Source organism: Taeniopygia guttata, chromosome 5, assembly GCF_048771995.1.
Source record: "Taeniopygia guttata chromosome 5, bTaeGut7.mat, whole genome shotgun sequence".
In the NCBI taxonomy this organism is placed as follows: Eukaryota; Metazoa; Chordata; class Aves; order Passeriformes; family Estrildidae; genus Taeniopygia; species Taeniopygia guttata.
In genome coordinates, this window is record NC_133030.1 from 1,561,224 (window position 1) to 1,585,427 (window position 24,204).

General features: G+C 45.6%; 1 protein-coding gene and 1 long non-coding RNA gene across 4 annotated transcripts in view; one reads left to right on the top strand and one right to left on the bottom strand.

The window, feature by feature from the left end:
- Nucleotides 1-17,758, bottom strand: part of BDNF (brain derived neurotrophic factor) — a 40,197-nt gene extending 22,439 nt beyond the window's left edge. The window contains exon 1 of one of the 3 annotated variants that reach the window (XM_012573739.5): nt 17,619-17,758. In XM_012573739.5, coding sequence (XP_012429193.1) covers nt 17,619-17,621 — 3 coding nt within the window. In that variant the 5' untranslated portion in view covers nt 17,622-17,758. Of the gene's footprint in view, nt 1-15,928; nt 15,965-16,739; nt 17,373-17,618 lie in introns of those variants that run through there. The other 2 variants (XM_012573737.5, XM_072929369.1) reach the window with 2 other exon arrangements.
- A 246-nt stretch (nt 17,759-18,004) lies between these two features.
- The window catches only part of LOC115495371 (uncharacterized), a 35,427-nt gene continuing 29,227 nt past the window's right edge, over nt 18,005-24,204 (top strand). Inside the window, exon 1 of the long non-coding RNA XR_003960561.4 lies at nt 18,005-18,143. This is a non-coding gene — a long non-coding RNA (uncharacterized lncRNA). The remainder of the gene's footprint in view (nt 18,144-24,204) is intronic.

Here is a 24,204-nt window from a genome sequence, read left to right on the forward strand (position 1 = left end):
TGGCCATCTCCTCCTCCTTCTGCGCGTGCAGCAAATACAGTAAATTATTGATAGTGGAAATTGAATGGCGGAGGCAATAGTAATATCCCCTGATTGACTAGCTCCATTTGATCTCGGTAAGGACAGAGATGGCACGCTCCGGGCTGGGCTGGCTGTGGCGAATGGGAGCGCACGCGTGTGCCGGCGGCAAGAGCGAGCTGTGGGAGAAGAGCTGGCTTCACCCCCTGCCTGGCATGGGCTGTGGTAGTCTTGCCTCTTCCCCTCCCTCTTCCCTCACAGGCAAAATTGGAAGCAGCTGATTTTCAGAAGATGCTAGCACAACTCTTTCATGAAATCAGTTAAAACACGTATTTTTCTACACCTCAAAGTCTGACTGCCATCCAATTGCAATTCATGCCAAAGGCCCATTCACTCCATGCACTTGTGAAAATGTATTTATCCTAGGAAAAATGTGTGCAACTCATTGCTGCCCTCAGACAGTCTGATTGCCTATGTGCTTTTGCTATGAAACACCTGCATTTATCAGTAAAGTTAAGAAAATAACCCAGGTGTTTGAAATTCAAGTACACCTAAGGCCTTCCATATAATGCAGCTTTTAATATATATTAAAGGAAAGATTCCTGGTGGTTAAAAACATTTGCAGCTTTAAGAACCTTGTAAAAAATCATGCTTGAGTACCACATCACCATCCTTCTTGCACTTGGGGGTTTGGTATTGCATGTTTGAACTAAAAATGTCAGCGAGCATGAAGACAGTTCTACCTCCTTTTGTCTCAGCTTTCCAGTTCAAATCTATCCAATTTACGAGAAAGGAGACATTTTCAAAGCCTTCACTAGCCTGGGCCTGAGGAATCATGTCCAGCTCTTGCTGGCTGATGGATAGTCACTAATACAGGTAGCTCTTCAGGCCAAGTCCTGCTCTGCCATTTCCGCGTTATTCAAATTTTGCCATTGGGGATACATCAACCACGCTGATAAACCAATATAAGCTTATAATTCCCAGTAATAATGCCAGGTAGATGTTCCAGAGGTGTTTCAAATGCATGGTTGTACCTGGAATTTGCTGAGTTAACATGTGCATTTTATTTATCTCTTTTAGCCTTCACTCCACAGTACTGTTTAACTTTCCAGGTTCAACTGTGTTAGTGCAGGTACCTAATTTCACCAAGGCAGCACGTTTTCAGCAGCCTTTGTGCACAGTCATAAAACAGCACAGTTCCAATATTCTGTGTTTATAAGATGGTGCCTGCAAGTATTTGGATGATGTACCAGACAAGTTAAACAGCAGCAGGAGAGGCTACTTTAATCAGCTGTAATGTAATACATTGCACACTTGTTATTCCTGGAGGAAAGACTCTTCTGCTAGTACACTAGACATGCAGATGAGCAGCAGCAAATATCATGCTTTAGAAACACTGCTGGCTTTTTCTCAGGAGTGAAGGAGAAGGGATATACGCTGAAAAAAATCTGCTTGCAATCAGAAAAAAAATTTAATTGTGGAAAGGAGCATGTTACAGACAGCCTGACAAGTCCTCACTCTGTGGGAAGTGCTTCAGCTCAGCTCTGCTAAGTACATGAGAACCATTAATTCCATGCAACCATGAAATTCCCATTTTTCTCTGCTACAAACATGTTGCCTTTTTCATCGGTGTAGAGATTTTCCCAGGGAAGAGGTGTGGTCAGAGGAGCTGCTGTTTCTTGCTGGTGTAATCAACCCTTGGAGCGTTATTACCAGCCAGTGCTTGATTACATGGAAAATGAAAAAGTAGCATAAATAATTACTTGTTTGGATTTTTAATGCACATGCAAGCTGGGTTCTGTATTGTTCAATCAGACCCTGACTTCCAAGAGATTTTTTTATGAATGAACCCCCAAAAATTGTGTCTTCAAGGTATTAGTTTGTGAAGCAACTTATAGCCCTGACATGGCGACACTGCTCTGGTTGGATCTCCACTCCTTTGTCCATAAAATGCACTATAAATTGGGAGGTTAAATGAACCATTCCCTTTGGGATTTGTGGGATACAGAGGATGCAAAGGTCAGGCATCCCAATGTTTTCTGGATAGACCCAAAAGGAGTTCTTTCTTGTTGTGTCTTCCAGCTATGTTTTCCCCATTTGGATTGTACAGATGTCACATGTAAAAGGCACCTGAAAAGAAAGTCACACCACAATTGCATGGGGAAGAAAAGGGCAGGCAGATCATTTTCTGGTGGCTTCAGATAATTCAGTGTATCAAGCCTCCTGGTGCTGTCACAGTATGCCCGCTTTAAGCATTCGCCTTGGAATCAAGTGTTTTTTTCTATTCATGACTAATTAAAATAATTTTTTTTCATACAAAAATCATACTTCACCATTTTCCAAACAGCAGCAGGGAAAGAGTAGGAGTTGTCAATCAATCAAATGTTGATTTATCCCTGAAGTGATGTTGCTTGCAGGAGGGTAAGACCATTGCTTTTTGCTGAATTCAATTTAAACTGTAGTATAGGCACTAATGATGCTGTAGATACTATAAAGAAGAAGGCAGAAGCATGCACACCTGGTTTCTGTCTCAGCGGAGGTTATGCATTATAGTGATTGATGTATGAGGTCCAAATTTACTGATAAACTAATTATATGATAAAGTAGTTTGGGGGGCTCTTAAATTCCCCCATTGCAATTGTAGAAGAAGCAATAAAAAAGTCAATATTTGAAAAGAGTAACATTTATAAAAGGTACATAATTAGACAAAAGGCAATGGGTGATTGAGTCTCCCCTCCCCCAGACTGTCTTTACATTTCCCATTTTATTCACGTAGCATCTTGACCTGTTTTTGAATGAGAAAAAGGTCAAGAAGCTGTAATTTGGAATTCTTCTCACTTGGCTGTCAGGAAATATAAACTAATCCTGATTACAAAAAGGACAATGCTATTGATGTATTTGGGTTTTGATGCTACAGGGTTTTTTCTGTTTAAAATTTTAATTGGCTGAACTAATTCCTTATATCATTACAAGCATTTTATGTTTGATTATGTTTATTCATGTTTCCTAGTTACCTTTACTTTCTATTTTTTTCACATTAAAGAGATGGAAAATTCATGGAAATAAACTTTTCCCACTCAAGCAATGCTGAAAATTGCAGTGGATTATAGACACAAGTTATATACACAGCCAGGGTTGCAGACATGGTGCATTTGTACGATGACTGGGCTATGATGCTCCTCTACAATGGTTGTGTGGCTGCAGCACACACAAGAGAACCCCTCAAGCTCCACACCAACATCAGTGCACCTGAAAAACTTCAGCATCATTGAGGACCAAAGCCAAATTCTGCTTAACTTTGTAAAATCTTCCTAATTTTGAGGCTTTGACTGAGAGATGATGAGAGAAAGATGGTGGTGGTCACTTCCCCAGCTTTCCCCTTGCATTCAGGGGTTGGCCAAGCTGTGGCCACAGCCCCTCCCAGGCATCAGTGCTGTGTGCCAATGCCCTGGGGCTGGTGGCTCTCGCGTCTCACAACCCTAAGGTTTACATTGGTTTAGCCTACAGAGTTGCTGTTGTTCTGGTCTGCAAACAGCTTGCTAGTGACCAGAATAGACCCTTAAAGTGCCTTAAATAGTGCAGGGTAGCTGCTCTTCATTTCAAGCATAATTTCACCTTCAGTGAACAGCATTTCTTGAGAGGCCTTGCAGCCTCATTTTAGCAGGGAAAGTATTTAGTGAAACAACAAGGATGGGAAAACAAACCCAAAGATCTTCCATTAGACATGGTTTGTAGCCTGCATGTACACAGGATAAAGCAGGAAAACCTACTCTTTGAATCACAGGCACCAAACCCACAACATTTTTCCTGGAGAAAATACCACTTAATAGCTCAGAATTGTCACCCTGCAGCAACAGCAAAAGTAGCTTTAAAACTCTAGCCAACAATTAAAATAATTGTTTTCTTCTCATGTCTGCTAAAGGTATTCCAGCTTTCCATCACATGGCAGGATCTGTACCCTGAATCTTGTCCCATGCCTTCTAATCAGGGATTTCAGCACAATTTATGTGCATGAAAACACTTCTCCGACAGAGTTCTGTGGTAGGTGCAGATTAGCCATTTGCAAACAAGGAAATGCATGTGTCTATCACACATAAATCCATTAAGCTGCTCATGCTTGTTTGGTGAGCATGCCAGTTCTGGGTTTGTTCCTTGCCCCTGCTCATATCATTGTCTCTACTGGCATGAAGTGTAGAAATAGAACATGTGATATGTGGCAATGGCCACACACAAAATCATCCCCATCCAAAGCTCTAGGCTTTTCTTTTGGGGTTTTGCATGAACTCCATGCACTGTTTGGACAGAGGGACTCCTAAAATACACGTGAAGTGCCTCTTCCCTGTGTTGGAGGGCTGGGGGAAGCCAGGAGGATAACTCACCCTTCCTTCTGACCCCTGGTCCCTTGGCCAGTGTCCAGCCATGCCCGGCTTGACCACACTGTGGGGTGCTGGGCAGCTGTTGAGGATGGTGGCACAGGAGAAAAAAAAAAAGGTGATAACAAGGAAAAAAAAAAATTAAGGAGAGAATGAATCCAACCCCGCAGAAACATTAAAAGTTTGGTTTGTCATTTCCTGATGCTTTGACATTCACTAAAGCTGGCAATTCCATCTCCTGAGTGTCTCTGCCTTACTGCGGCTGTTTTAGGGGCATTAAACCCCCATTACCTGAGCAAAGAGGAAAGTATCTGAGCTAGGAGTGCCCAGGAGTATCCAGTGTACCAGGTGTCTGGCGTGTGGTGCCTGAGCCTCCCTCCCTCACCCCTGACCCTCCTGCTAACAGCACAGCAGACAGAAAAGAGGGCATGGGACAAGAACAACTAAAATGCCGACTCTGAGGGAGCAGCAGACATGGGAAGGGAGAAGGAAATCCCCTCTTCCCCAGAGAGGTTGTGTGTGATTCCTTGGGATGGTGGAAACCTGAGCCAACTGTGGGAAGGTTAGATGGCTAGAGATGCACTCCTGTGACGACTCAGGCCATTGGAGCTCTAGTATTAAAGAAGATCAGAAAACTGTTGGTGCACTTGTGGGTGAAAGGTGTGGGGATTGACTCATCTCTCCTTTCCTCTAAGTATTCAGTGGGTTTTAGTTAGATGCAATATAGTGGATTATTTTTAATATTTAAAGGGATCGGATTCCAAGGGGTTTATAAACTTAGCCAGGCATCTTATCAGAACAGGTACATGCCTTAGCAAACCCTGCTTAGTGCATAACTTTGGAGAGCTTATTTTGAGTGTGTGCTAAAAATAAGCAAGCCCCAAAATCCCAGGTCCACAGCCCTATGAATGCTCTTCTGTAATTTATTTCTATTGAAGCAACTAAGATCTCCCCTGACATCAAGCTCCAGCACTGCCTTGGCCAGGTGCAGCAGCTCAGTGATATTGCCCGAGGGTGATGAGAGATGAGGGATCTGCAGCAAACAGCTGGGGAGGGGAGGTGGGAGATGGACTTTGGCACCAGGGCTGGTGGCTGTCCCGGGGTGCCCACCACCCACAGGGTCACACTCTGCCAGAAGCTGGCAGGAGGGATCCTCCTTGGGTACACAGAAATCCTTGGGAATGCAAAGCATGTGTAAACATTTAATAGTTCTTCTGGCTCTCCTGCCCTTCAGGACTTTCATATTAACATATTTTATGCTGCACTTAGATGGTTGTCTCCATCTTCCCAAAGGGGTTAAGGAACTTTGGCTCTATCCCTTTTCAAAGCAGAGCCACATCAATGCTTTAAACAAGCTGATGTGTTTAAAGATAAATTCAGGATATTTTTTCTTTAAATAGCATATTAAGCTATTTCACCTAAGAAACAAAACATAAGAGTTCAAAACATGTTTTAAAAAACATGTTAACCACCTAAAGCATTGAAGAGAGAAGTATCTGCGAAACAGTACATATTTTTGTTAATTGCAAACTAAAATTATCAGTGTAGGAATAAATATTAAAAAGAGTCCTTAAAATGAAACTCAGACCATTAGGTTCTCCTCCTCCAGTCACTGTGACTTGTGGCTCAAGAAACAAGTACTGGATTAGTCACATTAAAGCAAAAATTTCCCTTGACTAAAACATTTCATTTGTATGGCGTAACTTCTGTGTATTGAATACTTGGAATTGTTAATCCTTTGGTAATTTAATGGCTGGAACCACGTTGTGTGCAAATGTTTCTACATTCCACTCTGGAGATCAATTGGCAGCCATGTGCCTGCCCAGGAGTTTTCATCTGTCCAAGTGAAAGGAATGGTCTGCTCATCCGTGGCAGAGGGGTGCCCAGGTGCTGCTCACCCACTCCTCAGGGTCTGCTAATACACAAAAAGTGCAACAAAGAAGGTGCAGTCCTCACTTCCTCTGTCCTTCCACTGCAACACCCAGCTCCAAGGAGCAGGAATTGCAGAGGGGCTATTAACTCTACACTGGCCAGATGAAATTATTTCATTGACTTGCATGGCAGAATTGCTTTAGATAGTGCCAGTACAGCTGGCACAGCTTTTTGGTACTACTATTAAAATATTATTTTCCTCCTCAGTAGCACAGTATGGGGGTAGTTGGATGCATAGCTGGTTCTCTCTCTACAGCATGTGATGTGCTCAGACTATAATTTACAGATCCAGAGAGAGGGGAACAAAACACAGGGTGGATGTATGACTACTCAGGAATTCAGAAATTCTGAAATATTGATCTGCAAAATCAATACAAATTTTAAGCTATTTTAAAATAACTTTCCTCACGTTCCACACCATTTCTCAAATGGCAAAACCTATTGATTTCTCTGCCCCAGCAAGGTCATGATGGCCTTTGAGGGGTAAGGGGTGGTTGGGCCTGGCACTTCCAGCAGTGGAGACACCACAAACCCCATTTGAATATGATCTCAAGTGGGAGGAAAGCAATCCTGCATTCTGAGGCAAAGCCTCTGTATTTTTAGTGTTGGCTATGACTCAAAGAATACCCAAGTAAAATCTACCCCTGGCCTTGGCAACACATTTATTGGGGCCTTGGTGGTTCAGGACTTGTGCCATTAGAGTATAAACTCATAAACAACATAATATACATTTATTTTCTGGACAATGTTTATTTTTCATGTAGTTTATACATCTGAAACATAAATGCTTACAAGGGAGTGTTTTAAACACCTCTTTGTATTTCATTAGCTGGCTGTTTAATCTGCTATAATTTATTGCAAATTGCAATTGTACTATATGGCCTCATGGTGCCTTTACTTGTTTGAACATAAACACCACTGAAGTCAGCAGGAATGCAAAGTTTTTAAATCAGAAGGGAGCCAAATGCTAGATTTTCAGCAAGGACTGCACCAAGGCATTAAACCTCTTATTTTAGAATTTTGTTATGCTTCTGCTTGATGCTTTACACTGCTATGTGCTCCAAGCAGAATAATTTTCCCCTACAGGCATGTATAGCTCCTTCCCCTTTGGTTTCTTAATTTGGGTTAGATCCCATAATATGAAAAATATACTCAGATATTGCACCTAGAGCACATTGATGAGACCTAAAGAGCTCTTCTGTGAAGGGAATTAAGATCAAAAAAAAATGTGGAATTTAAATATTCAACATTTCTTCTTGGATATGAAACAGAAAAAGTGTTTTGATGCAAAAGTTCTTGTGACAGAATATGTTACTTAGACTCTGAGACCATATTAGGATAATTTTTTTTTTTAATATAGGAATTGCTCTCCTTCATATGGAAATTATGACATTTTGTCTATTGCCTCTTAGTACAAATGTTTAAAGGATCTGTTAAAAATATTCTTTTAAGAAGTTGTATCAAGATAAAAGAGTAAATAAGAGCCAGTACAATTTTCAGGCTTATTTCTGATTAGTCTCTTGATTTAGACCCCATTAGCTGCCAGAAAATTGCACCAATACCAGAGATGGGGAAGCATATAACTGACACCACACTTCACTTTGCAGTGTGGGTTTGCTGTGCTTTTGTCAGACCCTCACCCTGGCAGAAAAGGAGCATTGTGTTAATTCAATGAGACTCAGGAAGAAGGGCTCAGCCTGAGTGCTGACACAAATGAAAGACAAGCAGATGAAATACACATTCTCATGGTCTGACTGGTACTAGACCTTCATCTACATTTAGCTACTCGATTTTTAACTAGCCATTAATCTTTACTAAAGCCCCACGAAAAGCATGGACTGCAAAGGGAGTGGACAACTTCAGGTAAGGATTCAGGTTAGGGGGGCAGGACACTTGCAGATGGATGAGGGATTGCCAGATTGCCTGTTGGGAAGGCAAAGGAAAGAGCCTTATCCTGTGCTCTTCCATACTAGGCAGGACTCACTGCTGTTTCTTTTCCATCCCAGCACTTCACCCCTAGTGTGGACTCCAGCCATACTCCAGCACTCTCCACTGCTTCTGCTTGCCCTCCACCTCCAGTGCTCCCACACCTCCTTGCTGGCAGAGCCCCATGGGGTCCCAGGAGCCCTGCAGGGCTTCCTTGCAGGCAGGATCTGAGTCTAGTGAGAGCCCCAGGCAGCTGTCACACAATGCCTCTGGAGGTTCAGGAGCTGAGTCAGTACACGGCTCTGGTCGTACCCTGTAGCTCTTGGACAGGCTGATGGATCAAATAAAATAGTTTGGAAGGGTCCATCATCTTTGGCTTTTCTCCTGGCCTCGCATCAGTCTGGATTTCTTTCTTGATTTGTCCCTACAGAAACTGAATAGGAAATTCTGGCCATTCCAAATTAACTTCCTAGGTTTGTCTTTTTAAGGACTTAGCCTTCTTGTCAGATGTTTTGGCTTCTTTAAAATTTGGGAACCAGCAGAATTTTCTTAAGGGGCTGCTGCAGAAATACTTTGATAGGAAAGTAGATGATAAAAAGAACTATTAGGTGCCAAAGGCAGTAGACTGGGAATTAAAAGCTTTCCTTAAGTCAGAGACATTTGTGTCTTTAAAAGAGCTCAAAAAAAGAGGTGAGAAAAGCAGTGGGTATGCAGGGCTATGACCATGGCTGGACAGCTGACTGAGTCCAGGTGAAGGATTTGGGAAGAGGAAAACAACAGGTGGTGAGCAGGAAGAGCCTGAGAATCAAATCTGCCTGGGGAATAGCCCATGGATAGAGTGACTGGTGCAGCAGCAAACACCACACAGAAAGAAAAGAGGTGAACCTATGATTAAACTTCACCTCTTGCTATCACCAAGACCTTCGTGAAACACTTACACACAACAATTAAAACTCAAAACCCAAAACTAGGGAACAATCCTAGGATGAAATACTTGTTCCCTCAGAAGAGGATGGAACAAAACCTGTGACAGAGGTTATTCATGTCACTTAGAAAGGTGTTCAAAAACAGTGATCAACGATGAGTATGCTGCAAGCACTTAAAAAATATCTCAGTAAATAAACCAAATTTGGGGCAGAAAAAGACATTAATATGGAGAATGCTGTAAGATTCACTCTTTTTGTGGATGACCAATATTTTCTCTCTGATGCAATAAATTTTCAGCAATATAATAGAGGGTATCACACTTGAGGCTACAGCAAGAGATTTATACAGTAGCAAAAGACATTTGAGATGGATCATCATCCACTCAAATTTCAAACCTAGAATTAAGCTTAATTTAAAAACTGCTAAGTCTTTTTGTTTTCTTGGTCAATACTATATTATCAGCTATCTCTTGACAAAATTCAGCCAAATATTCTCTCAGATGGTTTTACAGACTTTTGGCAGGTCTGAGTGAACATGGATTTTACAGAGCAAACCAACACATGAGCAGCTCCAGCCTCTTGACCTCCGCTCATGCCTCTTGCTTCATCCCATTCTCAGTAGAGTTGGTTGGGTTTCAAAAGGTATTTGCTGTCAGAAAGCAGCTGCCTTTTTTTTTTCTTTTGGTAGCCACCCGTTTTCCTGAAATCCATTAAATCCATTGTCTTTTCATGATATTCTATGGGTTTGAATCTGAATATTTTATCAAATGTCTGTCAGATTATTGATGATAGTTTTAGAGAGAAGTACTGAAAGCCTCTTTGAATACTCTGTTAAACAATATAGAACTCAGTTTGTCTTGAAAATACTGGGAAAAAAAATAATTTTGAAATGTCAGATATTTTCCCAGCTCTGTCTGCCTTGACAATGTGTGGCCTTTTCTGATTCTTGAGAGAAAATCTGAATGGGAACTAAGTGACAGATACAGAATTGCTTGTGGACCGCCATACAACCTCCTCCTACTGCTGCTGTTTCAAGGTGTGAAACATGTAAAAGAATAAAGAAATCTGAATGCTGATGTCAATATCTTGACATTTCCATATCTGTACAGGTTCAGTGGCTCTAATATTAGAATAATACATGGCAAGAGGTGCTATGTTATATGCCTTGTCTTAGAGTTGAGCAGGAACCATCTAACTAGCCTCCATCATTCTCTTTCCATTCTCAAATGTTTCTTAAAAACATGTCCTTCAGATAAAGAATCATTAACTTTGTGGTTGGGTTTTGCTCTGTTTTAAATTTATTGTATATTTCACCTTAGTGCCCAGAGGGGAGCTTGGTACCATCTCTGTATGGCTGGTGAAGGAGTTGGGAAGATCTGCCACACAGCACACAAGCTGCACAGGAGCTTGGCTTTATGGCTTTACTGTGGGCTATCAAAGGAGCCAGCCTGGCTACTCCTCCCTCCTGTTTGCCTCTGAAGAGCGCACACACACACACACACACACACACACACACACACAAACACACACAGAAAGGGAACCCCCAGACACTTCCTATATGCCAGTTCTACTCTTGCCAAACAGAGGAGAGAAAAGTTTATCCTGAAACCTTCCCACTGCTAGGGTGCCTTCCACCTCAGCATGCCTCACCTTTTTTTTTAAACTGCTTCAATTTGCAGCTTACCATTTGTTATAATAATGGAGTCTAGTGAGAAGCTTGTGGCCCCATAAACTTTGGACATAATTTTAACTGTGTCAGCTTTAAAAAGTCAGTATCTGCCTCATCAAAGGGCAATCATGTCCAGTGTGGGTGTCTCTGTCAATTGTGTTTTGAACTGCAGGAATAATCCAACCAAACCATGCAAAGATCTTTTCTACACCCACATGTCTTAATTATCATCATGAGACTGAGGTAGCTGAGACCAGATCTATAATGTTTTCTGGATGTCAAAATGCCCACACACCTTCTGTAATCCTTGTGCTACCAGCCCCCTTTCATATTGCTTTTAGCTGGTCCATCTAATTATCTACTACCATAACTTTTTACTGCATTATTCCCAAAGCTCACAAAGGCTCTGTTTAAGAAAAAAAGAAACAACTGGTCTGATGAGACCTCCTTAACTGAGCAATTCTATTAACATTTTAGTGGATGATAAACTCCTCTTCACCCCTTTCAGAAATTAACAAGTTTTTTTTAAAGTTAGGGGACAACTGGGGCCTTAAAAGTCTCTGCATACATTGCATCCATAAACAATGCAATTTCTTGGGAGCTTTATGGTCCACTGTCCATTTGGAGAATAAATAACTTCATTATTTTCACACATGCTATAGTCAATAAGGATCTGGAATGGGAAAGTAGCGAAAATGTTATGACTTAATGAACATGTTGCAAAATCATTCTTGCCAAATGTCAAAATAAATTGGAGGCCAGAGTGTATGGTTTATGCTTGTTAAACTGGGGGTTTGTGTGCTATTTTGGGAAGGGAAAAAAAAAACAAAAACAAAAACAAAAAAACACCAAACAAACAAAAAAAAACCAGACCACACCATGAAAAGGCAGGGGGAAGAGAAAGTATACACTTGGCCACTTATGGCAAGAGCTTGGTGCACTACAGCGCCAGCACCAGTGCTCCCCACAAGAGACAACACAGCAGCCTGTGGCCATGGGGAAAGCACTCACTGACAGCAGACCTGGCTCTAGGGCACTGCCCTGGCCCCAAGGCTTTGTCCCAGCCAAGGAAGGGCAGGGGCCAGGCCCCACAGCCCAGCTGCTTCTCCAGACTAGACACAGCTAATCCCTGCCCCTCTGGGAAGCACCAAGCTGTGCCAGATGAAAATGCCTCACACCCATCAGCCATTTCAGAGACATTTTCCATCAGGGGACAGTGAATTTGCACTCTGCCATGAAGTTCAAATGACAACAGGAATAACGTGACTGGAACCAGATGTGCTAGAGACTCCTGTGACATGCCTGATCGTTGCCACAGGCATCCCACTGATTCCACTTTTGGCACAGATGAGCAGGTTTTGCCTATATTGCAGAGAGTTTTCTGTTTGTCCAAGCAATGAGCAGCTTGAAAGGTCTAGGTTTAGAAATACCTACATGGCTGAGGACCTGATCCTTTGAACACCAAAGCCTGTCACAGCTATTTTCCCTTTGAGATTGCCTCAGGAAAAGACCAATTAGGATTACATGATAAATAAAATTTTTCCCATACTTACATGGCTGGGAAAATAGGTCTCTCCAACTGCATATTCAAAAGGAGATCAAAGCAATATTGTTCTTTTGCAGTTAGATTTTGACTTATTTATGTTTTTCCCCATTATGTACCTATTCCAGCACCACCAAGAGGCCACAGGCATGCGCTTCTTACCACCCCTCTACACCTAGTAATGGGAGTGCCATGAAAGTGTCTCTGTTTCTGGCTGCCTGCATGAAAATGCGTGGATACATATATGTGGCTTTCGGTTATTTTACTTCACGACACAAGGAGGGGGGGGAAATCTTTTTCATACACCTACATCTATCACAAAGCAACTAAGAATAGAAGCAATATTGAGACAGATGGAAATGTTAATGGTGACAGCTCACAAGCAAGAATCACACATTTGTGAAATAATGAAATGGGTGGGCAGTTGTTATATGAACTCCATGTCAGTTGGTATGTTTTCCTGGCTATAATTTTGCAGAAGTATGTCTCAGAGATATTTTCAGTTCATGGGAGAAGCCTGTGCCCGACCGTACACCTTGCTGCTGGCACGTGGGTGGAGGAATTCACCAAAGGTGGCGAGCAGCTTGCCAGTGACCCTGCTCATCACGTGCCCTGGGGGCTGCAGGATGCCCCCTGACATTTCCCTGCCAGGGCACTTCATTACTCCTAACAATGTGGTGGGAGAGATGCAGAAAGGAAGTGTAAAAACCTTTGGAAAACCAAACATGAGAGAAACATGGGATACCCACACTTGTTCCAAAATCTTACTTCCAGGCATACAAGTATTACCTCTTTACGTTTCATCTGCCCATATTCTGCAGTCATTATTAGCTGGACTTGCTGACCACAAATGAAAATGAGCATTACAAAATCAGTCCTGCATTTCTCCACTCTTCCTTTCTAGTTCTTCGTGCCTCAAAAGCCACCAAATCCATTTTAAGGACAACTTTGACAAGCCTGCTTTTGCTAGTCCCAGTTTCTTAGCCCCAGTCTAATGTTAGCTCAAAGGGGAGGGAGCCGTGAAAGTGTCTTTTCAGACATATTTTACCTTGCACTACCTGTCTCATTCCCAAGGTCTACTGATCTTGTGAATCTACTGATTTTCAACAATTTTGATAGGTACTGTTTCTTGCAGATGCTGTTTACTGCACTTGATGTTACTATTTTTTGCCAGAGGAATGAACTAGTTCTCCTGAAATCTTTTCGATGCTCTCTTTGTTTGCGTATCTGATTAAAAAAATTCTAGCAGCTACATCTTCAAGTGCTTAGCGGTGATTTACTACAATGATTCATGGTAAGACTTACAGCTCCGAGGAAAATCTGTCCCTCAGGATTTATCCACCTTTCCAGAATTTCTCATGGCAGGGCAACCATATGCCACTGTATTTAGGAAGCAACTTATGGTTACTGAATGGCAGCCAGTCTGCATTTTCTTAGTGCATTTCTAAGAGCTCAACAGCATTAATGTGATAAAGGAAAAAAAAAAAAGAAAGTACTTGCTGTACAAAGCCAAACGTATGCATCCAGCCACCTCAGATTAATGAAATGCTAGACATGAATCCACTGGCACACATGCCTGTGAATGCTGGCCACTAAAAATAAATAGTGAGAAATATCAGACCGTTTGAAACAGGAAATTGTTGAGCAATCCTGAAAATCAAAAGGTTATCCAAATGGTATGCTGCTGAGAATGGCAAACTTGCACAGAGACAACTCCTGTGTCAAATAGCGCATATTATAACAACCATCTCATGTTGGACAGCAAACACCTGAACACAGACACCAAACCACTGAAGATAACACTCTTGGTACCAGGTAAAAGAAAACCTTAAAAAAGAGGCAAAAAAGACTGCCACACCAAAACCTTGATGAAGACATGCTCCAAGGAGATCAGCCATTTTACAGTACCATAACTGTAAGAGATGACAGGTGGTGATGAACCACCACCAAAGCAGTGACAGCTCCTGGAGAAACAGGAGATACTAAAATCAATAAAGCTACTTGCAGATTTAGGTATGAGTCACCACAATGGGACCAAATATGGCCCGTGTCATTTGTTAGCAGCCGTCCATCCCATGCGTCTCTGCAGAGAATGATTAGAATTGCATAGAAACATGGCAACAGAGGCAGAAAGGGAAATGCTGGAGTTTTTTAAGAGCTGGCAAGAAAGTAATGGGTGCAAACTTAAAATACAGGAAGAGTCACAAAATTATGCATGGAGTGGAAAATTCATATAACTAGAAGCTCCTTGACAACCTCCTAGATAACAGAAAAATTATTTTGAGAAGTGGGTAGATTTTTAGTAGGGCTCATCAACCTCTAGTCCAGAGTGGATGTATTGAAATATTAGCTCTACCGCATTACTTTTTCCTAAGTGAAAAAAGGTCAGAGGAAGTTTCATTATGAATTTAATGAGACCAAATACTGCAAATCATGAGTATTTGAGTGTCACCCAGCCTCCTGATGAAGGATGCTGCTGAGACCTGGCTCTTCTCTGGCTCCTCTCTCCTCGCCTCCACAGCTGCTAAGAACTGCCTCCTATGGCGCCCTGACAGGTATCCCTAGCAAACGCAAGTTCTCCAGGTGGAAGTGGAAAAATCCACGGAGGGATGCTGCCCGCTCCCTCCTCCGGCCGGCCGGGGGAGGGGAAAGGAGGACGGCGCTAAGCCAAGGCCGCCGGTAGCGCATCTCCCGGAGCGGGGAGCGGCTGCTCCCCCTGCCCGATCGGAGCCCCGCAGCAGACACGGCTGCAGCAGAGGCGGCAGATGACCGACTTCGGGGAGAGCCCCGCGCCCCTCCGCTGCCTTCCTGCGCCATCTCCGTTTTGGCCGCGCCGGTGTCCGGTGCGGCTCCGGTGCTGCCGGCGGCGCCGTCCAGGGGCTGCCGCCGAGGAGCCGCTCCCGGGCCGCGGGGCGGAGAGGGCGGCATACCCCATCTCCGCAGCATCGCGCCCCGTGTCCGCAGGATGGAGCCTCCCGGGGACAGGCGGTCGCCGTAGCAACCGCGGTGGGGAGGGGGGAACACGGGGGGACGCCGGCGGGGGTAGCCCGGCCCGGCCCGGCGGGCGCGGTGCCCTGCGCGGCGTCTCCGCCCTGCTGCGCGGTGGGGACACCGCCCCCTCCCCGCGGCGGGCCGGCCTCCCTTCCTCCCTCCCGCCTGCCGGGGGCTTCCCTGCCCGGCGGCGCTACGTGCGAGCCGAGCGGGAGGGAGCCCAGCGGGAGGCGGGGGCGGCAGGGCCCCGGGATCCGCCCTCCTCCCGGCGGGCTCGGCTCCGCAGCGGGACCGGCCGAGGGGCGCTGCCGCAGGGAGGGCCTGTGGCCCCGGGGCTGTGCCGGGGGGCTCGGCCGGCCGCCCTCAGCTCCGGCGGGCGGGGTGGAGGGGGCTTCCCGCGGCCGGGATTCCCCGGGCGGAGGAGCGCAGGCTGTCTGGAGCGGGGCGGCGGGCGCGGCGCGGTTTCGTGCTCCCTCTCCCCGCGGGGAGCGGGGGAGGGGGGGATGCACAGCCTCCGTGCGGAGCCGGAGAGACCCCTGAGCCTCTCTACCTGCGAGCGCTGCTGCTGCCGCCGCTGCTCCGCCAAACTGCTGACTTTCCAGAGCTTATTTTTAGCCCGGAGACTAAATATTATTAGCTACATTTCTACGTAGGAAGAATCGGAAGCGCGGGGAGGGGTGGGGGAAGGCACTAGAGATAGGGAGGGAGATGAGCAGAAAGCTTATCCGTATGATCTCCAGCTGGGGGGGCTGCGTTTGGGTTTCAGGCTTGGCAAACGCGCACACACACACACCATTAATTATAGCAAAGTAGATGCGGATATTGGATCATCAGGAATACATGCACGGCTCTCCCTTTGAGCCTTAGGTTGCGTATACAGAGGGGTCAGCTAATCTCCGTGTAGGTAAAGATCAGCTGCGTCCCTTTATCTGTGAAAGATCAGTCCTGCACATCAGTGCCAGCTAGAGCTCAGCTGCATCTCTTTAGCTATGCAAAATCAACTTGAATCCTTAGCCAGGAAGGGAAAAAAAAAAAAAAAAATCCGTCGCATCTACTTCTCTTGGTAAAGATCAGTTGCATCTCTGCCCAAAGCATGCACATACACATAGACGAGATTCCCAGGTTAAATCAGGCACAACTTAAGTTAACTCGTAGTTAAAACTCATCCAGCTTTTCCTTCCTTCCTCACACACATCAAGCAGCAAGCAAGGTAACAAAACTAGGCGAAGAGCAGGCACCCATCCCCGCACCACAGAGAGGTAGAGGCAGGAGCCAGAGGGGCTGCCGCACCACAGAGAGGTAGAGGCAGGAGCCAGAGGGGCTGCCGGGGGTGTCCCCCCTCTTGTCCCCCCTCTGCTTACCTTGGTTACAGCTAACACCACGAGCAGTGGCTAGATCGCGGAGATAAATACTGGCATTTCCCAAAGTTGACACCGTCAAACCAACCCCCGGAGCTTGCAAGACTCTTTTTTTTTTTTTTTTTTTTTTTTTTTTTTTTTTTTTTTTATCCCTCCTCTCTTGTTCCTATTCCAGTCCGCACCGCTAGGAATTCAACTTAGCCCAGCTCCAGCGGGGCGAGAGGGCGGCGGGCGGGGAGAGGAGGGGAGTGGAAGCACCGAGGGTTGGCGGGGGAGGGAAGCCGGTACCCAGCGCCAGTGGCTCCCCGAGCCCGCCGGGTCGCGGAGCGATGCGGAGCGGTGCGGAGCGGTGCGGGGCCGCCTCCGCCGGCCCCCGCCGCCGCTGTCCAGGGTACTGCCGCCGCCGCCTCCCCGCTTCGCTCCGCCGCCGCGCCCGCTGCGCGCCCGGGCCGCTCCTCGCCGCGGCCCCCCGCCTATCACGTGCCGCTCCGCGCGGTTCCGCGCCCCCTCCGGGGCAGCCCCGAGCCCCCGGCCCCCCCGACGGCAGGCGGCAGCGCCCGCCGAGAGAGAGGCGAGCGCCCGGCGGCAGCCCGGCCGCCACAGCTCCAAGTTTCTCTCTCAGACGCGCCGTTTCCATCGCAGCCCTAAATCAAAGAGCGCCGCAATTAAAGTTACACCGTCTAAAACACAATTCTCCCGGCCTCCGCCGGTTACGCTCTTTGGCGTATTAAGTACTATAAAGCCGAGCCCGTGGTATCAGATGCTGTCGTTAAGCAACATCTCAAGCTTTTTGGTGTAGTTGTTTTGTTCTTCTCTCCAGGTTTTTTTTTTTTGGTTTGGTTTTTTTTTTTTTTTTTTTTTTTTTTTTTGGTAGGTACTCACCATTGTTTCTTTGCTGTCCTGGAGACAGAAGTGGTTTAAAATCCAGTCTCTCCAACAGATGCTGGAAGGTAATGTGTCTTGTTTGAAGTCATCATGTGAGAACTTCTGCTTTGCTCAGTGGATCGCCCACCACTTGGTGTGACTTATGAATCTAATAACCCTTTGCAATATCCGCAAGCTTAAACTCTCCACCACCTTGGTGCCTACAGAAGACAGAAAGCAACTGGCAGCGTGTTTTAAAAACCTATAGATTTACGCAAACGCCTTAGCTCAGAGTCACGTTTCCCTCTGAGTTCTTACGTGATCTTAATGAATGAGAGGGGTTACCAACCAATACAGTATAAAACGTGATGGCAGCCGCCTCCCAGGAAATCGGAGCGGGACACTAAAATTCCCGAGCGAAGTCCTGGCCGGCCGGGCGCGCTCCGCAGCGAGCGTTGACTCCCACCGCCCTCCTCCCACCTCCCGGCTCGCACCTGGGGCCGTGCAAGACGAGCCGGCTCCGGAGATTTATGTTCGGGACAGGTAAGTCAGCATTTGGGGGGTTGCTTGTTGGTTTGTTTGTTTGAATGTCACGTTCACTGCGCTCTCACGGGAAGTGCTCCAGGGACTTGTTGCATACTAGGTCCTGCCACAAGAGGAGCATGGCACAGCTGCCAAGACGAGTTCCTTTCCGAAACCCTCGCCCTTCCCGAGCTGCACCTTCCCGCACGCTTTTCCTCCCCCTCCTCCCTCCACCCTCGCTGGGAGGCGCATCCCGGGGGCGGGCTGCTCCGCCGGCCCGCACTGAGCCCCTGCCGCCGGCAAGGCAGAGGGGAGGGGAGCGCATCCCCGGTATCTGCCTTTCCTTTTCCTTCTCCCCTTCTCCCCTCGGGGCCCCAGCAGCGCCCGGCTCGCCCGTGATTTCTATCGCCAAGTCAATTCCGGTCTGCTTGCGCTGGGAGAACGCCCGCACACCTGGGCGCCAGTGCAGCCTCTTTCCCTGAGAGAGGTGGCCGAGCCCCAGGATTGCTCCTGCCCAAGGCTCACAAAGTCCTCGTCCCCAGTTTGTCTTCGCATCTGGGGTTTGTTTATTCTCACTGCCCCGCCTTCCGGCTCCGAGAGCCCCGCGGGAGCGGTGCGGGAAAGGCTGTGGGAGGTGGTGCGGCGGGTTTCTTCGCCTTTGAAGGCGAATTGCTGTCAACTGAGCCTGGACTTGCCAAAGTTTATGGGTACTGCCTCTCATAAGGAAACAAAGAGAGCAAGACCGAGGAGCTCCTCGTCCACTCCCATTCTCTCCTGACTGAGTGCTGGAATTACATTCACGGGTCATTTCTCTCCAAAGCGCCCGTTTCTCTCGTCCCCCGAGTCCCAGGTACCTCTGCCTGGGAGCCCAAGCAAGCAGCCTCTTCCATGACAACCGTCTATGCTGATCCATGCAATAACCAGCAGATGCTGCCCTAAGACTGGTACAGCTGGTACTTTCCTGCCTCGGCTGTCCTGCGGACAAGGTGCTAGAAGAAAAGTCAAGTGGTACCCAGCAAAGCTGCCCTGAGGAGAACCACGGAACCCCCTCACTGCATCACACACTGCCTGTGTGCCATGTGCAGGCAGAGCCTGCCGGAAAGCCTGCTGCTGATGTAACACTGCACCCGGCACATCATCCTCTCACCGACACGGTGTCACCCGAGACACGTCCTCAAGTGCTGATCTTCAGTCAGGAAGCTGAAGTTTTCTTCCAACAGTTGGAAATACTCATAGTTAGTGTTAATACTGGTCAGGAATACAGTTTTAAGTGTCATTAAAGTTAAAAAAATCCAAAAACCTAAGTGTTTCAACAAGTGGACTTGCAATGAGTTCTGCTTTCTCCCATTCTTCTAAGCAGTTTGCTCCTGCCCTTCCTCAGGGGAATAAAGTAATTTGGTAATATCTACTTTGAGTAGTAAGTTGCACAATTCACGTTTTGATGACATAAATACATATATAAATCTTAAAGGTTTCTGACCCTGTGGAGTCCTCGGTGTTTTATAGAGAGAACTTTACAAAGATCCACTATGATTCAAAACGTATTTCTGCATACTTATTTTAGAGCTCAAGAAACATTGCCTTCATTGAGAAAGTAATTGCCTCTGTAGCACTTGTAACAAAGTACTTTGCAGCACTGTTCCTCCCCTACTTCTAATTTTATTAACTTCTCAGTATCTTCATTTTCTGATGACGGTCTCAGTTGCTAGAGACGCCCAGGAGAAACCTTTGATGGGCCACAGTATCATCTTGAGTAATAACGTTAAATTTACAACAAAAAATCCTTCTGCAAAGCTTCCCAGGAGATCCACAGCAGGAAGCAGCATGGTGTCATTTCAGCCCTGTGCAGATGCATTTTCTGCTGGAAACTGGTGGGATTTGCCAGCAGTGATAAGGCAGGGTGCTGCCTGGGAGAGCTTCGGGGTGCCAAGTGAGACACAGCTATGAGCAAAGTTACTTCTTTGGACAGCTAACTAAAAGAGCTCCTGGTCAGCATTTCTGCTTAAGAACTGGACTCCACCCACCCACCCCCTGGGCATATGTGACAACTGATAACCCAGATAATTCTCAATTGACCAAATTAAGCACGTGTTTGCTGAAGAGATTGCTTTAGATAGTGTCAATGTAATTAATGGAATAAACAGGGTTGTAATCAAGGGAATGGTACAAAAGTGTGTGGGAAAATAAAAGGTCATTGGTAGGGTAATAGGGGATGCTATGGAGAACGGGAATTACCTGGCAGAAGAGTAGGAGGAGGCAGTATAAAACAGAGTTCTTTCCTTGCAGTGGCTTTCACAGATGAGAGAACAGCCCAAGTCATTTTGATGGGCCAGAGCTGAAGTTGAGACACCAGTCAATGCACCAGTCACTCCTCTGTCAGCGTTTCCTGCAAGAAGGGCGTTAGAAAGGGGATGGACTAGAATTAAACCTAAATGCCTGTTGACTTTCTAGACATTTCCTTTCCCTATGTCTTGTTTCCAGCTAGGTTTTGTTTTGGTTTTTGTTTGTTTTGTTTTGTTTTTTTTTCTCTAGAAGATCTTATCCCCAGGCCATGGTGGACGCAGCCATGAAAAACCACTTGATGTGAGTTGGCATGGAGGGTTTTTTCCCTTACTACTGTAGAGGGGCACAAGTGACTCAGTTACTCACCTGACAAGTCATACACCTCAGTAAAAGCTGAAGCAGTGGGTAGAGTTTAGCCCATTATTTAAAACTAATAATCAGGTGGTCTGTTCACAGGCTGCTGAAATAGAATAGCTGTTAGCATTTGCCAGGATGACATGGCGCAGCATTTGCTGCACGCAGGTGGTTCATACATATAAGGCAATGTACATCTCTTGTTCCAAGTCTGTTTATCTTGGAATCACATTGTTACCAGATGAAGTATACAGCTGCAGGACCTGACTTCAGTGGGGACTACTCATACGTAAATAGTGACAGAACTGTTTAGCAGATGAGGCCTAATTAAGAGGGAATCAGCCATACATTTTCCTTCTCTTAGATAAAACAATGTGAAGAATACTGCAGGAGCATTGCGAGAAAGTCACAGTGCCTTAAATCAACCTGTGAAGCATCCCAAAATCCTAAGCAAGCTGCAAATGCTCTTTCCCTGCCTTAAAACACCTTAGAAAATGATGAGCTGGTTGGCTTTTTTACACAGTTGAAAGACTACCAAAATATGTGGATAACTGCTAAGCACCTAACTGCTAAGGTGCTAAAAGACACCTTCCATTCATTATGTACAGCTGCTCCTTCAGGAACCACTGAAAACCTGCTTCAGATACCAACATTAGCAATCTGAGCAGAATCAGATGATAGCAGTAGCTGTCAACTTCACAGAGATGCTTCTGAAATAAGAGCTGTGTGACATCATCGCTGGTGTGAAACGGGGCTGCCAGCTTCTCTCCATGCCAGCAATCTAATGGTGTGTTTGCAAAAAAGGTCCCCCAGGGTTATGGTGTGCTAGTTTTGCTGGTAACCTCCTGCTTCTTCAACAGGCGGATTTGGCACCTGCCCTGCTACTGCCTGGAGGGTAAATACCAGCCTCCCAGTAGGTATTTAGGGTAGTCTCCCATCAAGTGTTGATTTTCTGTGCCTGATTTCCTCCCCCTGTAGATTATCTTGCTCTGATATTTCTATCTTTCCCCTGATCTTCACGCTGCAAGTGTTAGCAGTCTTTCACTCTGCCTCCTCCCTCCCTGGAAGTTTTCCTTTCTTTCTGAGCCTACTTGTCTTCAAAGTGCGTATATTCCATGCCGGTAACATGCAGATGAACATCGTAGTCATGATCCCACTCAGATACTAAACAAGCCTCCCACCAATGCCTTGTCCTCCTTTAGAGTGCTGGAACATTTCAGCTTGCTTGCAGTCTCCTGAAAGTAGCAGGAAATCCTCTGGACCAGACAGGCAGCAGCACATGTGCTTGTTGTGGTTGTACCTCCGAGAACAGCTGATCACCGACTCCTCTCCAAGTGTCTGCAGGGAAGGGAGGCTGAGATTCCCACAGGAATCCCACAGGTGGGCCCAGAGCCTGGCCTCCAACCCACCTCAGCCCACAAGAGAAGGGCTTCAGTGTCACCATCAATGGGAGGTATTTTGCACGTTGACCTCTTTTAAGATCACACACTGTGCCAAGCTTATATTCACATTTGGTAAAATGAGGAGAGCTCAGTATGCTTAAGGAAAGCCAGCCCTGATACAAGCCTGGATAAATCAGGGTTTCCATCATCCACAGTGTCTGAAGCAAATACCTTGAGACAGATGCCTTGGCCAGCATAACTAATCTGTGGAGGCAGCAGCACAGGTTACAGTGGGACGACATGGATCAGGGCTGATAGGGGGTCTGCCAGCATTAAGTCAGCCACCAGTTTGCTGATCCTGGGGAAATCCTCTGTTCTGCACTCCAGTTGTCCATAGGTACCTCCACATCCCTCTCACAGGGGAATGGGACCTTAGCAGGACTTCAAGGACAGGTCTGAGAGTTTTGCATTAATTATTTCCTTGCCATCAACTTACAGTAAAAAAAAAAAAAAAAACAACCCACTATTGTAGTGAAGGTTTGTCTAAACTGTTTTTGTCATTTATGGAAAAGGTGTGTTTCAGTAAAACTTCTAGAATTAATTAATTTCTCAAACTACCACACATGCAAATGTAGTTCAGTACCTGTATGGCACTCAGGTTAGCTGGAAAAGACAGGAGATTAGATAAATGTAATGGAAACTATTGGCCAGTGTAAGTTCTCCTGCCTGACCTGAGCAAAATGAGACACCGGGTATCTCTTACTAGAAGAAAACCAGAGATACGGAGAGAAATCAGAACCTGGAGAAAAAGAAACATGACAGCTGTAATCTGTTACTATTGCAACCTGATTATAGGATTCATTGACAAGGTGGGGCACCCTTTCTTTTGGCATCAAAGTCTACATCTTGCTTCATGTAACCACAAGAAAACATCTCCAGGCATCAGCCTTTAAAACAGAATCTTTCTTCAATCTTCTTTAAAGAGAAAACATACAGCATGACTGTGAACAAAAATAAGCTACATCCCTGCCTCATCATATTTTTAAATGCTGTTATGTGCAGACTTGAGTTAGTAAAGAAAACCAGCACTCCCATACAGGAATACCCTTACACAACTATGGGGGATTAGCCTTAATTGTACTTACAGGTGAAAAGTAAACACATTCCTTAATTCCCTTCCAAAGTTAATGTTTATAAGGAAACTACCTTCCAAACCATATGAATCTACTTCTCAACAGTCAAATACCTTCTCAGCTTCCATGGGAGCTCGCAGTCACAGCTCAGTGTTTGAACCCTGTGGAGCATGGTAGAAACATGTTATTGTTGAGAACAAAATATCTGTTGGAGGAATTAAACATGGAGTTAGCAGAGACCAAGAGGAGCTGGATGCTTGTCCTATAAGGGTTATTAAGGGATGCTGGCAAGCTCTGAGTAAGAGTGACCCTTGGCTTTATCTCTGCATTCATATGATGAACTCTTTCAACTATAACTGTGTTCTCTGCAAGGCCCCTGAGTGGAAGAGGAAGAGGGTGAGATGACAATAGAAGAAGAGAGGAACAGGGCAATAGTCGTATGGGGTAAAAATGCTGAAGGAAAAGTAGAAATGCAGAGAAACTCTTCCAAGGCTACCACTGAACTGGGGGCATTTAGTGAAATAATAACCTCCATCCAGGCTCTAGCAACAAGTTAGCTAAAAATACCTCCCTACCAGTTATGTATGAAATTGTCCTGTCTATTTTTATCCTGTAATTTTCAGACCAAAATGACAAATTCTCCCCTGAGATAGTATTCACAACAACCAGGAAACAGTGCTAATGTTGACCTAAATAAATAAAGCTGCTCCCATGTAAGAATTCCTGCAAGGATCCTTTAAAACAAGATACTTTGAAAACATTTGCTGCAAAATGCATATGAAACCCTGGGGGACAAGCAGCCTGCTAGACACTATTGTCTCACTATCCCAGTTTCCCAACAAGGCTGAGAGCTTTACAAATGCACTGCTAAAGAGGGCAGGGGTATTAGAGCAAGACTTCTGATGCCAAAACACAGGGTCGTGGATATTC